Consider the following 13,965-nt stretch of genomic DNA (forward strand, 5'->3'; position numbering starts at 1 on the left):
TTTTTTTTTTTATAAATGCAGCCTGCTTTTTGTTGCATTATGTTTGTTGCCCAGGCAAGTTATACACATTCTATTTTGATGTTGTTGTTGTTTTCGAATCTTCAAAATACAAAGACATCAAAATTCGAATTTCTTTGTTGTATTTCTTTAATTTTATCAAAGCAATTAAACGTGATTCATTAATATTGTAATGAAGTTAAACTTAAGGCAGTATCGGACAACAACAAGTAGTCACGTGGTGCGTCATTCTCTATAGAATGCACAGCAAGGAAAATAAACATTTAATCATGAAGGCTCATTATGTATTTATAGCCAACTTAGTCATTTTGATAGTAGGCTAATATAGATACATACAACATGTGTTTGCTTCATTATAATGCTTCTACGAGGCTTTTAATTTTTTGCGGCTCCAGACATATATGTTTTGCCGAATATGGCTCTTTCAACATTTTGGGTTGCCAACTCCTCCTTTTTGGACTCAAAGGTGTACATGCCAAATTTCAAAAGAAATAAGACGCACGTTAGTCGATAAAAACCCATAGATAAGCCACACTGGACTATAAATCGTCTGGCTGTAACAAAGACTACATTCAGACCGCAGGTCTCAATGCGCAAATCCGATCACGAACACGATCGTGTTTTTCGACTCGAATGAGGCATTAACTTGACGGTCTGAATGTGACAAGTCAAATAGAAGTGGACCATTTCAAATCCGATCTGGGTCACTTTCATATGTGGTTTAAATCTGATCTGGGCCACATTTTTCCAGAATGTGGCGGTGGTCTGAACTGTCAAGTCTCTTAAATTGGAATTCATGCAGCAATTACGTCAGCAGAGAGCGAGAGCGCCAGGGAGTACGGCAGCAGTGTAGCTGTGCATTAGCGTTAGCGCCTAGCTTGAACTCAGCTTTTACACAGGCGGCGGGCTTGACCATAATAATAAGTCATAAAAAAATAAAATGAAGAAAAGTATAAGCCTGATAATGCTCAATTTTCTTTCTGTGCGCCAAATAAAAACTGTAATGGAAACGCCGCTTCTGATAAAATTCAATCAACAATGCAACTTTACTTAGTGTGACCTATATACAGTACATATTAGTCCATTTCATTGTGCATGCTGTGACTGGTGCGACTCACACACAGGTGTGAAATACACTCAAAAAATTATGGTAATAATGTGTCTGTGATTCTGAAGAATGCTGTTTGCTGAGTCGTAGAATTGTAGTGCATCATACTCAGAAGGGTTTTGACTATTTTGATCCTCTTTTGAAGATCTTTTTATCATGCAGTGTACTCTCTGAGCTATGTATTATTCTATTGTTTGAATGGCAACAAGTTAATACAAAGGTTAATTGGACCTTCTGTCATTTCATAGAAACCCATTTTATTGTTCTGTCTGTCCCTAAACATTTTTGGCATTATTTGCAGTAAATGCAAAATACGCATTAAAAATTCCCATGGCAAAAAAGAGATGAGTTCTCACAGCACAGTGGATAAGAATGACTGGCGTCAGTTAGGTTTGAACTGTTCTACTGTTTCCTGCAGCATATTGTCAAAGACACATTTCTCTGAAGGGGCAATAAAGAACAACTAATCTAATCGAAATCCATTACATCCATGTTGCTTTCAATCAACTAAAAGGGTGCACTGCATTTCATGACCGGGAAGGAGGCATAACAATAAACCGACGTTTGCTTACCTTTGTTGCAATTGCTGTCTCCCTCCAGCAGAGGGCTCCAGGGCGGGTCTCCCTGACTGGCGAAGGCCCGCATGTGTAGGTAGCTGATGGTCAGCCGGATAACTGAGGCCTTGTCTAGCTGGCTGGTGATGGCGCCGGGCAAAGGCAGCATCTTGGCCAGCTCAAAAAACTCAAAGTTCTCCTTCCCGCGTCTCGACCGGGCCGCATTGCGTGACTTCTCTTTGCGAAGGTTTTGCAGACTGAGGGAGATAAAGATGAAAATACATGGGCTGACGAGTGATATATCACTGTGTAATATGTGTAATAAAATTGGTGTAAACTAGGACGATGGCATTTATCCCTCTATCATATGCAGTGGGTATGAAAAGTTGACATAAGCTTGTTCCAAGGCCAGGTTTTAATCACCAAAACAATACAGACATATTCTTCTGGTGTAAGGAATTAGGAACCATTTGAAATATTTGTTACTGCAAATGCAAAACTATGAAGGTTCTGTATAAGAGCAGAACGAAAAGTCTGGAACGGCCAAACGTGAGTTTGAACGTATCAACAAACACATCAAAGTTATAAAAGGTTGAATTTTACAAAATAACATGACACCATGTAAAGGTTTTATTATGGTACTATAGAAAAGTTCACTGATTTATTTCTATTGTACTGTTTGTAAAGCTGACAAATGAAGGAGAGGACAAGAATAGTTTAATCTATCAACTAGTTAGTTCGAATAATTGAGTAATCGGTTTAGGAACGTTTAATGTGTTGCAGAATAAATTTTAGGAGATGTAAAACAAACGCTTGCTAAAATTGCACTTTTAAAAGAGCATTAAATGCAAATACAAATTAAAATTCCTGTGTGTTTCTTACACAATTGCACTTTCCTTTAAAAATACATTTAAATACCTGAGCTCATCCTCAAACGGCATTTAAAAAATGTAATTGAGGATCTAAGTACAATGAAAGAACAATTTGCTAACTTGCATACCAAAAGTTCGCTAGCTTAAATGCTCTAAAATGCTAACTTTTTTTTTTTTTTTTTTTTACAATGATCTTTACAAACCTTTCAAACACATATACAGTGATACCTCAGCTCATGAACATAATTGGTTCCCAGAAAGTGTGTGTAAGGCGAAAAGTTCGTCTTCCGAACATTTATTTCCCATAAGAAACCATTAAAATGAGAATAATCCGTTCCCAGGTCCCCATAAAACATAATTTTCTACTAAATAAGCCTTAAAACTACACAAAAATATACCTTATTTTATGTATAATAAATGTGCTATTGTATTATAATTAAAGAAATAAACTGTACTGTATAATAAAGTCGTTTTATTTACCTTTGTGATGGTAGTTGATGGCTTGATGGAATGGAGTGGGAGGAGGAGGGAGGGAGGGAGTTACTGTTTGGAAGGAGAGTGTTACCGGCAAAGTGCGCAGTTAGCGTAGACTCCAGTGCTGTGCCCCCCACATGCTTTTGGTTGTTCATAAAAGTGCCCACAAAAAGCCATCCGACGCCTCTGGGTGTTTGTATGCACGCCGCCACCTTTCTGGAGAGGAAATCGGGCGAACCGACGACAACGAGCCAACGTGACTCGCCGGTCCACTTCTCACTACGGTGGGAAGCTGAAAGCACCGCCAATTACCAGTCGAGGGCGAATTGGTAACACGAGTCACCTTCCATAAGGACTGTAGGTAACTCTTTTTCGGTCCCATAATAGCAAAAGTACACTCAATATGGTCCAAAATGTCTATCAAACACAAACCACGTCCGCACTCAGCGAAAGTGAGGGGACGAACTGGGACGCCGTGAGCGTGCGTCAGCTTCTCGTGGCGCTTTTCGACCGCGTGAATTGGTTCGTCCGCCGAAAACTAGTTCGTCAGCAGAGACTATATGCTCGCGAATTTAATGTTCTTGAGGCGAAAAGTTCGTGAGCTTAAGCGTTCGTGAGCTGAGGTATCACTGTATCCACAAAATTGCTAAATATAGCTATAAATATACCTAAATTACAAATGTATAAAAAAGAAAAACAAAACAAAAAAAAAAACTTACCTTATGTTGGTCTTAACAGGTAGCAGATTCATTTTCATTTACACTGTTGCCACTAGAGGGCAGTGTATCAACCCAAATCAATACAACTAAATGTAAACATTTTCAAAACAAACCATTACAATACCAATCTAATGAAACAAATCCTTGAAGCAGCAAAATTTAAATCAAAGCTTTTTTCTAATCTAATTACCTGAGTTAATGGATTAATCGTTGCAGCACTAATTATTATAGTACTATTAAAACTTATTATCATATTGATATTCTTATAGATTAATGGTTATGTATAAATCGCAGTGAAAAAAGAGGGTAGCAAAAAAAAGTTACATCTTTCTACATTTTTTTGAACACATGTACCTGTGTTTACCTTTTTAAATACATCTTTAATTATTATAAAAATATGTTTTGTTTGATTAGTTTATTTTGATTTTACTGTTCATTTGAACAAATAAAGATTTTTAAAAAATGGGTGAGCGGGGCCGGGTGTATGGGGGGGCCGGGGTGGGCACGGCCCACCCAGGCGTGAGTCGTGCCCACCAAATCAAAATGTCGGGAATATCTATTGTAGCGTCGCACTGGATATAGCGAACGTACGGAGAGTTGGTCTCACCTACTTTTTTATTGCAGGATTAACGGTTACTGTTGACCGCAACCGCGCCGAACAAGCAATCACCAAAACAAGCTGTTTTTCCAACCTCGTTTGTTATCCGCGCGCTTCCTCTCTCTCCTCCAGACACAGTCTCGCAGTCGGCCATCCGGGCATTAATGATGTCACCAGCCACAACATTGCGTTGCCGTATTGAAATGGGGGCAAAACACGAGTCACAAGCAGTTACTCTGTCGTGCATTGTAGTACAAACGCGTTGAACTTTTGTCTTATTTGCGGTCTTTTTTCCGTCGGAATGACTAAAAGTTGCCGTGTTGCGGGTTGTAACACAAGGAAGAGTTCGGAGCCGCATTTGAAGTTCTTCATTCTTCCTTGAAGAAGAAAAGGACAAGCAAATGGCTGAAAGCAATCAATCGAGGAACAGTAAAAGAAGACGATTCCGTGGACCATTCTCGCCAGTGGGAACCTAAATCCAGGCACATTTACGTTTGCAGCCGACATTTTATTACTGGTGAGTAAACTTTAATCGATTTTTTTGCCCCAATTAGCTGCTAGGATTCAATAGACTAGGCAGTGGTTATTATTACCATAACCGACAACTCGCAAAGCGTTAGTTTTCTTTTGCCGTGAACTGCTCTGATCGGTCAGTCGGTATATTATTGGCCTGGTGGAAATTAGTTATTTGCCGTGACGTGTTCACGGCTAAATAACGCTTGGAGGCGAATTACCGGTTACGGCAGAAATAATCACTCCGTATATACTACCAGTTTTCTTTGTTCCACACAGTACATATTCCACGTAATTGATAAAGGTAGACTCACTGGGTGACTTTATGAGGTAGTTGTAGATGTTTCCGAACTCCACTGCAGGCAATTCCTTTGGATTGCTTATCCAGCTATCAGCTGCGACTTTGTATTGGCAGATTTACAGGTTGTATCGCCTCCTCGAGTCTGTCGGCAGTGACTCGTGATAATAATAAGTCATGTTTGAGACGTTTTTATTGAAAAGACACAAAACTAAAGATGTCCCGATCGATCGGGTCCGATCACGTCATTTTCAAAGTATCGGAATCGGCAAAAAAATATCGGACATGCCTTTTTTTTTTAAAATATATATATATTTTTAAATTAAATCGTTTTCTAATTGTATTTCACGTTACAGACAAAATGTCTTACACTGATCCAGAGTCTTGAGTTTTGGCTTAAAGTTGGACTGTCAAATTTATCACGTTAACGGCGGTAATTAATTATTTTTTTTAATTAATCACGTTAAAATATTTAATGCAGTTAACGCATGCACTGCACGACCCACTCACGCATTGTCGCGTTCAATCTATAAAGGCGCCGTTTTACCTATATATAGAGCTAAAAGGCAGTGTATAATGAGTAGAGTGAATTTAGGCAGTCTTTGGAGCCTGTATTTAATTGTCTAAAGCCTTAAAATTCCCCTCTCAACAATTAAAAATATCATGGGAAGTAATGTGGGGAAGAAAGGTAGTAGTTAATCTTTTTCTTAACACCATGTGTTGTCACAATTGGTGTCACTATGCACAGTCATGGTTGCACTTCCCATCATGCATTTGGGCAGAACAGTTAAATGGCTACAGTATCATTTACTGAAAGCTCAACAAATACACTAGATGGCAATATTTAGTCACAATATACAAAGTCACATTTATCCTTTAAGAATTACAAGTCTTTCTATCCGTGGATCCCTCTCACAGAAAGAATGTTAATAATGTAAATGCCATCTTGAGGATTTATTGTCATAATAAACAAATACAGCACTTACAGTATGTACTGTATGTTGAATGTATATATTCGTCCGAGTTGTATTCATTTTTTTCTTAATGCATTGCCAAAATGTATATGATCGGGAAAAATTATCGGGAATGATTGGAATTGAATCGGGAGGAAAAAAAAAAGCAATCGGATCGGGAAATATCGGGATCGGCAGATACTCAAACTAAAACGATCGGGATCGGATCGGGAGCAAAAAAACATGATCGTAACAACCCTACACAAAACACAGCTGAAATATATGAATTTCAGACGTTTGTCTACGGATGTTTACCTGTACATGCCCCCATCTCAAAATGGCGACACGTTGCTATGCGAGATGACGTTATCGTGACATCACACCGACTGCGAGAATAAGTAGATAGATGAAAAAAAAAAAAAAAAATTAATGCAGCCTCCACGGGACACAAGCCAGTGTCCTACTTGCACCGGTCCCAAGCCCGGAGAAATGCAGAGGGTAAAAAAAAGACTGCATTGGGGGTGCCCCCTCAAGATTTCTTAGTGCCCACTCTGGTGGGTAAACCTAGATCCGGGCCTGTAGCTGAGAGTGTTTCAGTTTGGCAACAGAGACATAAAACATGAACAGCATCTCATTTCGGACTGGTCATTCCAGCACAGTCTAACAACGATTCAAATTCCACAAACTCGTGTCCGACAGTCAGCAGTTCATGGAAACCACTCACATAAACTCAATTCTGATTCCGTCGCACTGTGTACGGAGAACTTCCCATAGAGAAACCACATAACGCGGAAAAAGCACGTGAGCCGACCACCTGTTTACGACGTTTGCGTCACTGCGAAAGCTCATCTCGTAAATACATAGAGCGGTAATAGCCCTGCTGCAATTCAAGTGAAACAATCTGTATGGCAGCCCATCTCCAGCAGATTGGCTTGGTAATTACAGACAAACCCCTCTCTTCTGTCTACCACTACACAGTCCTAATAATGCCATTTGCTTCCAAATCCATACGCACGCACGCACACACGCACACACACACGCATATCCCTCACTTTCCCTCCCACTCTGGCTGGCTCTCATCTGGTCCCGGGCTTGTGAGCCGAGGCCTTGATTGAGGGATCAATAGGAGAAGGAGGGGCGCAGTGACAGAAAGGGTGAGGGGGGTGTTGGAGGGGCCGGGCTCAGGTACCCTGTCTCTCTGATTGGGTATTGACTCTCCTCAATGGGGCCTGAGCGCTGGAATTATGTTGTCACCGCCACTTCACAATTTGTGTCGGTGCTGTGCACAGGGCTAAGGTGTGTGTGTGTGTGGTGAGCATTATTCCCTCACTAGTGTTGATTCTTATCCCTCAGGAAGTGTGTGTGTGTGTGCTGCACATTGCGGTTGTTTGTACTTCAATAAAGTGACAGGGTTGCATTTCTCCTTGCTATTGTCTAATATGTATAAGTGTGTGTATGTGTCAGCCCCTGTAACATCTCATTATTATACAGCCACGACCCCAGCCACAGAGAACAATCAATACACACACATTGATTCTGCTTAGTTTTTATATCCGCCCGTAACTGACTGCCCATTAATAATTCCAGCCAAATTTACTTAATCTCCCGCCAAAGGGGTGCAGATTGGCGGAACGGCCGAGATTGGCAGGTGAGCAGCAATACGCGTCGGATTTTTTAAAAGACTATTGTATTGCCTGGATTGGTCGCATCGATACAGTTTGTTTTCCGTCTGTCAATCAGCGCATTTTACCTTGCTCACATAAATTCATAGACATGCGCCGAGGCTTAAATGGTATCATCCGGTGTGTGCGTGTGTTTGCAGTCTCACCAGGGTAGGGTAGGAGGCTTGGCCAGAAGTCCTTGCAGGAAATCCCACTCAACGCTCACACACTTCCCCTCACTGACAAACGGCATGGTGGCCATCCTTGTCCCACGCTGGCGGCCACGCCGCTCTTAACGAAGGCTCTGATTGGCGGGCGATCGGACAGACTCGGACCTGCAGGTCCCGAGAACGGGAAGGAAAAGATGATCTGTTTGTCATTTTAAGGCGAATGGATGTTGGAAAAAATCCAAATAAATCAAGAGAACCTGGGTGAATTTTCTGCAGCATTACTAGAAATGATTCATGTCAGGCATATGCATTCTATGTGCAAATAAGTTGGATTTTTTTTTTTTTTTTTGCATTAACCTACACTAACAGTGAGTTCCCATGCCATTTGTTATTTTTACAAATTATCAACCAATCTCAAATGTTGAAAATGGCAGAGGAAGCAGCATTTTCAGCCTAACAGCATTCACCTCAAGAGCAAATTTTTTTTTTTGTTTTTTTTTTTTGAATGACTTTACTTACGTGGTTACGTGGCACCCCTGCAATTCTGGCAGATAATGCTCAATTTCTCCCAGCAAAAGATTGCAATTACAAATGTTCTGGTATTAATATCTTCATTTATTTTGCTTGCAATGAAAAAACACAAAAGAGAATGGAAAACAAATTAAATCATTATCATTTTACACTAAACTCCAAATTGGTACCCTTTGAAAAATCATGTGATGCTTCTCTAATTTGTGTAGTCAACAGCACCTGTTACTTACCTGTGACACATAACAGGTGGTGGCAATAACTAAATCACACTTACAGCCAGTTAAAATGGATTAAAGTTGACTCACCCTCTGTCCTGTGTCCTTCTGTGTACCACATTGAGCATGGAGAAAAGAAGGAAGACCAAAGAATTGTCTGAGCACTTGAGAAGCAAAATTGTGAAGAAGCATGGGCAATCTCAAGGCTTCAAGTCCATCTCCAAAGACCTGAATGTTTCTGTGTCTAGCGTGTGCAGTGTCATCTATAAGTGTAAAGCCCATGGCACTGTGGCTAACCTCCCTAGATGTGGACGAAAAAGAAAAATTGACGAGAGGTTTCAACGAAATATTGTGCATTTGGTGGATAAAGAACCTCCACTAACATCCAAACAAGTTTAAGCTATACTGCAGTCCGTGGGTACAACAGTGTCAACCCGTACTATTCGTCGGCGTCTGAATGAAAAGGGACTCTTTAGCAGGATACCCAGGAAGACCCCATTTCTGACCCAGAGACATAAAAAAAGCAAGGCTGGAGTTCGCCAAAACCTACCTGAGAAAGCCAAAAACATTTTGGAAGAATGTTCTCTGGTCAGATGAGACAATAGTAGAGCTTTTTGGGAAAAGGCATCAACAAAGTGTTTATAGGGGGGAAAAAACAAGGCCTTCAAAGAAAAGAACACAGTTCCAACAGTCAAACATGGCAGAGGTTCCCTGATGTTTTGGGGTTGCTTTGCTACCTCTAGCACTGGACTGCTTGACCGTGTGCACGTCATTATGAAGTCTGAAGACTACCAACAAATTTTGCAGCATAATGTAGGGCACAGTGTGAGAATACTGGATCTCCATCAGAGGTCATGGGTCTTCCAGCAGGACAACACCATTCAAAAATGACTAGAAAATGGTTTGAGAGAAAGAACTGGAGACTTCTAAAGTGGCCAGCAATGAGACCAGACCTGAATCCCATAGAACACCTTATGAGAGACTGAAAATGACAGTTTGGAGACTCTATGGTAGGATACCCAGGCAGACCCCACTTCTGGCCCAGAGATATAATAAAAGCCAGGCTGGAGTTTGCCAAAACATACCTCAGACAGCCAAAAACGTTTTGGAAGAATGTTAGAGCTTTTTGGGAAAAGGCATTAACATAAGTTTACAGGAACAAAAAATTAAACCTTCAATGAAAAGAACAGTCTCCACAGTCTAACATGGCGGAGGTTCCCTGATGTTTTGGGGTTGCTTTGCTGCCTCTGGCAATGGAATGCTTGACCGTATGCATGGCATTATGAAGTCTGAAGACTACCAACAATTTTTGCAGCATAATGTAGGGCCCAGTGTGGAAAAGCTGAGTCTCCCTCAGAGGTCATGGATCTTCCAGCAGGACAATGACCAAAACAAACTTCAAAAAGCACTAGGAAATGGTTTGAGAGAAAGCACTGGAGACTTCTAAAGTGGCCAGAAATGAGGCCAGACCTGAATCCTATAGAACACCTGTGGAGAGATCTGAAAATCTTAGAGACCTGGAGCAGTTGGCTAAAGAAGAATTGTCGAAAATTCCAGCAGAGCATTGTAAGAAACTCATTGATTGATGCTGGAAGCTGTTGTTCGCAGTTATTTTGTCTAAAGGTTGTGCTACCACGTATTAGGCTGAGGGTGCCAATACTTTTGTCCGTCCCATTTTTGGAGTTTTGTGTAAAATGATAATGATTTATTATTATTATTGTTATTTTCATTCTCTTTTGTGTTTTTTCATTGCAAGCAACATAAATGAAAATATTACTACCAAAGTATTTGTAATTGCAATCATTTTCTGGGAGAAATTGAGCATTATCTGACAGAATTGCAACGGTGCCAATACTTTTGGCCAGCACTGTATGTCACAATATGAATTTAATGGAAATGGAAGCTTGTCAGCCACGAAGAAGGTAAAATTGCTTGAAGATTAATTTCCGGCTACTACACTGTCAAGTCAGCTCATCTTTTTTTTTTCTTTTTTAAATGAATTTTATTGCGTCACTCATAGCTCTTAGACCTTTGAAATAGAATTTGGAAGAGACGCAAAGTCGCCACTTCACAAACTACTTAATTCTGTCCCGTTTTTAGCTTTCAAGTATTATATGTCAGTGTCGTCATAATGAAAGGATCCTACTTAAATGTAAACATCAAAGTCTTGAGACACAAGTTATACAATATTTTTCCCCACAAATGAGCCATTAATCATGATATTTTTTGCAATGACCTTTATGCAAACATACAACTTGACAATCCATAAGCTAACGGTTAGCATCTATGTAGCAGTGTTGTTAGCCTTTTAGCAATTTGAACACAGACACTGCAGCAACAAGCCTTTATATAAGAAAGATAATCCAAGCAGATTAATGGCTAAAATTATTGCCGTACCTGAAGCCGAGAAAGGAGCTGAATGTCTAGTTCAGTAAATTCAACGTGTGCACACCAGAATGAGTGCTGCATTGTGCCTTGAAGGAGAAAAGAGATTTATTCGTGCATTTAATTTAATATACGTTTTAACCCTATAACACAGAACGTGTTGGCGGCACAAAAATTACGCATATCATCTTTGAAGCCTCGTCACGCTGTAATTACATCACCCACATGCCGCTGGTTGGTCTCATTTGAAAGTGTGGAAGTTGAGGTCCACGCCCGTTTTTACTTGAAGTCAATCGACCAAGTAATACTGGGAGATAATGCCATTTGAGTTTAGTTTTGAGATTAGTTTTATTGCCCTCATAAATAAGCATTAAAACACTGCATGGGCCATTTGTTTATATCCATATTTCCATTATTCATTTTCCTTTTTGAAAACCGAAAGCACCACAAAAGACCACATATCCCAGGAGCCGTTGTGAGGTCAACAAGGACAGACGTCATGTGAACACTTTTAATAAATTGCGAGGCGTCACCTAAGGAGAGGGAGGCAAGTTAGCGAGCGACGGCCGGTTGGATTGAGCAAGCAACTTTGAAATGTGCAGAATGAATTGAAAACTAAATTTAACGCAAGCTAATGCATTATTTCATCAACTCAAGGAAGAGAATGAGCCGGATTTGTCGTTGTTTTCTTCGGATAAGTCGGCGTCTCGGCAAGTGAGAAGTTACAGCAGCGTGTAAACGGCGGAAGAGTGGGCTGTGTGACGTAGTGTGTGACGTAGCTCTGAGTCCTGTTCAAGAAGAAACTGAGTGGCATGCCTGAATAAAATTAACTGAACTAGTTTTTTTGTCAATATTTTTGAAAAGACATTTTTTCAATGTTATTTTTTATTTTTTTATTCCCACTATCAATCTTTTCAATTTGTATATAAATGTGTGTGTTCGAGAAGCTTGATTGCATGCTCTTGATAAGGTGATGGGTACAATACCTAACCTCACAAAGAGATATCCTCCAAACCCTTTTTGTGTTAGATGATACAGTATATATGTATTTATATATGTTTTTCACTATTTTGCACTGTAGATATACTTTATATAATCTGTTTTGAACATAGTTTGTGTAAAGTCTGAAAACGCTTACGACCATACCTGCTGTTTTTGTTGAATTGTCAAACATAAAACGATTAAGTCCTATTTTTTTCTGTTGAATGTTTATCCAAACAAGTTCACTAAATATTATTAAGCTTCAAAACGGTTGGTCGAGCATGTTTGGTTGTCAATGGGAAATCAATATTACAAATTTTGACAAAAGATTTTGGGAATTTTTTTTTTTTTTGTCTTTCGGGGTCCAAAATGATCATTATAATTGGTCAGTGAAGAAAACAACAGTTTGGACATGAAGGTTATGGTGTCCTGATGAAAGGGACCCAACCAGGCCATTGTGAACATTTTTTTCTTTTAAAATTTAAAGGCAACATCAAAGGCGTACAAATTCGAACTAAGTAGGCTCAGGTGTTAAAGAGTTAAACTTTTTTCCAAACAAGTTATTAAATCTTTTTCTGTGTTGGAGTTGTCTTAAAATACAGAACTTTATTGCTGCTGTGGTTGTTATTAAAAGCATTATACCGTATTTTTCGGACTATAAGTTGCAGTTTTTTTTTCATAGTTTGGCTGGGGTTTGCGATTTATACTCAGGAGCGACTTATGTGTGAAATTATTAACGCATTATGATATTATTTCACGTGTTATTTTGGTGTTTTGGAGTGACACTGATGGTTTGGTAAAGTTGTTAGCATGTTCTTTATGCTATAGTTATCTGAATAACTCTTAATAGCTATGGCCACATTCGCGTTCTGCCTTTGGCAAAGGGTGTTCAACTATATTATTGACTTTTTTATATTGAAATGCATGCTTTTAGTTTGTGGCGCGTTCACGCCCGCGTGGTGGCGCACTTGCACTTGTTTACGTGAAGAAGAGCGCTCACACGCCAGAAGAAGACTGACAGCTACTTAGCTCTGAGTGAGTGGGCGAGTTAGTGAGAAAGAAACACGGCTGCGAACATAAGTTCATTGTTTATATTTGTAAAATATCTCTACAGAGGCAACACCTGTGTGTGTCATCTTTTCTGTTGTTGTTGTGTGTTTTCCAACCGCGATCAGACACTTGGAGCCAGTTGTGTGGCTGTTTGAACGATGTGCTAATGCTAGCGAACGCATGCTAACCGTTTTTGTCATTGCTGTAAAAGCACCTTATTATCATTTATTTATAGTTGATGCGAACCTGTCTGGTATCGAGAACGAAACTGATTCAGCAAATTATACAGACGTCCAGCATCGTCATTTGGGAGTTTAGCCCGCTGAATAGCCAGGACCGAGCCGTAGCGTCCTGGTGAGGAGAGTATATTCGCATTTCGTTGTTCATGGACTGTACGCTGTACACTTATTCAGCCTGTTGTTCTCTATTGTATTTTTATATCAAATTGCCTTTGAAGATGACATGTCTGTTCTATGTGTTGGATTTTATCAAGTAAATTTCCCCCCCAAAATGCGATTTATACTCCAGTGTGACATATATATGTTTTTTTTCTCTTCGTTGGGCATTTTATGGCTGGTGCGACTTATACTCAGGTGCGACTTGTAGTCTGAAAAATTCTGTAAATAGCATTGAGTACAGAACGTGTGTCAAAATCTGTGACGGTGTTTATTTGAATCAGTGTTGCATATTTTATGAAAATGTAATATCATAGAAATCAATAAAATACATTTCTTGATTATAATGAATGGCCTTTCAATTCATTTCAATGGGAAAAGAAAGAACAGGTGAACAAGTTCTCATATTTTAAGGCCCAACTTTATAATATTTTCAGCTAGAAATTGGTTTGTCAACAAATAAATCTCCA

The 13,965-nt window shown here is 39.7% G+C and overlaps 1 protein-coding gene across 2 annotated transcripts in view; it reads right to left on the minus strand.

Annotated features, from left to right (window-relative positions):
* npas1 (neuronal PAS domain protein 1) overlaps window positions 1–13,965 on the minus strand; it is a 114,049-nt gene that overhangs the window by 76,413 nt on the left and 23,671 nt on the right. For both annotated transcript variants that reach the window (XM_057839092.1, XM_057839091.1), the window contains exons 2-3: window positions 7,936–8,103; window positions 1,699–1,937 (exon numbers count right to left, since the gene is read on the minus strand). In XM_057839092.1, coding sequence (XP_057695075.1) covers window positions 1,699–1,937; window positions 7,936–8,030 — 334 coding nt within the window. In that variant the 5' untranslated portion in view covers window positions 8,031–8,103. The remainder of the gene's footprint in view (window positions 1–1,698; window positions 1,938–7,935; window positions 8,104–13,965) is intronic.

Source organism: Corythoichthys intestinalis, chromosome 6, assembly GCF_030265065.1.
Source record: "Corythoichthys intestinalis isolate RoL2023-P3 chromosome 6, ASM3026506v1, whole genome shotgun sequence".
In the NCBI taxonomy this organism is placed as follows: domain Eukaryota; kingdom Metazoa; phylum Chordata; class Actinopteri; order Syngnathiformes; family Syngnathidae; genus Corythoichthys; species Corythoichthys intestinalis.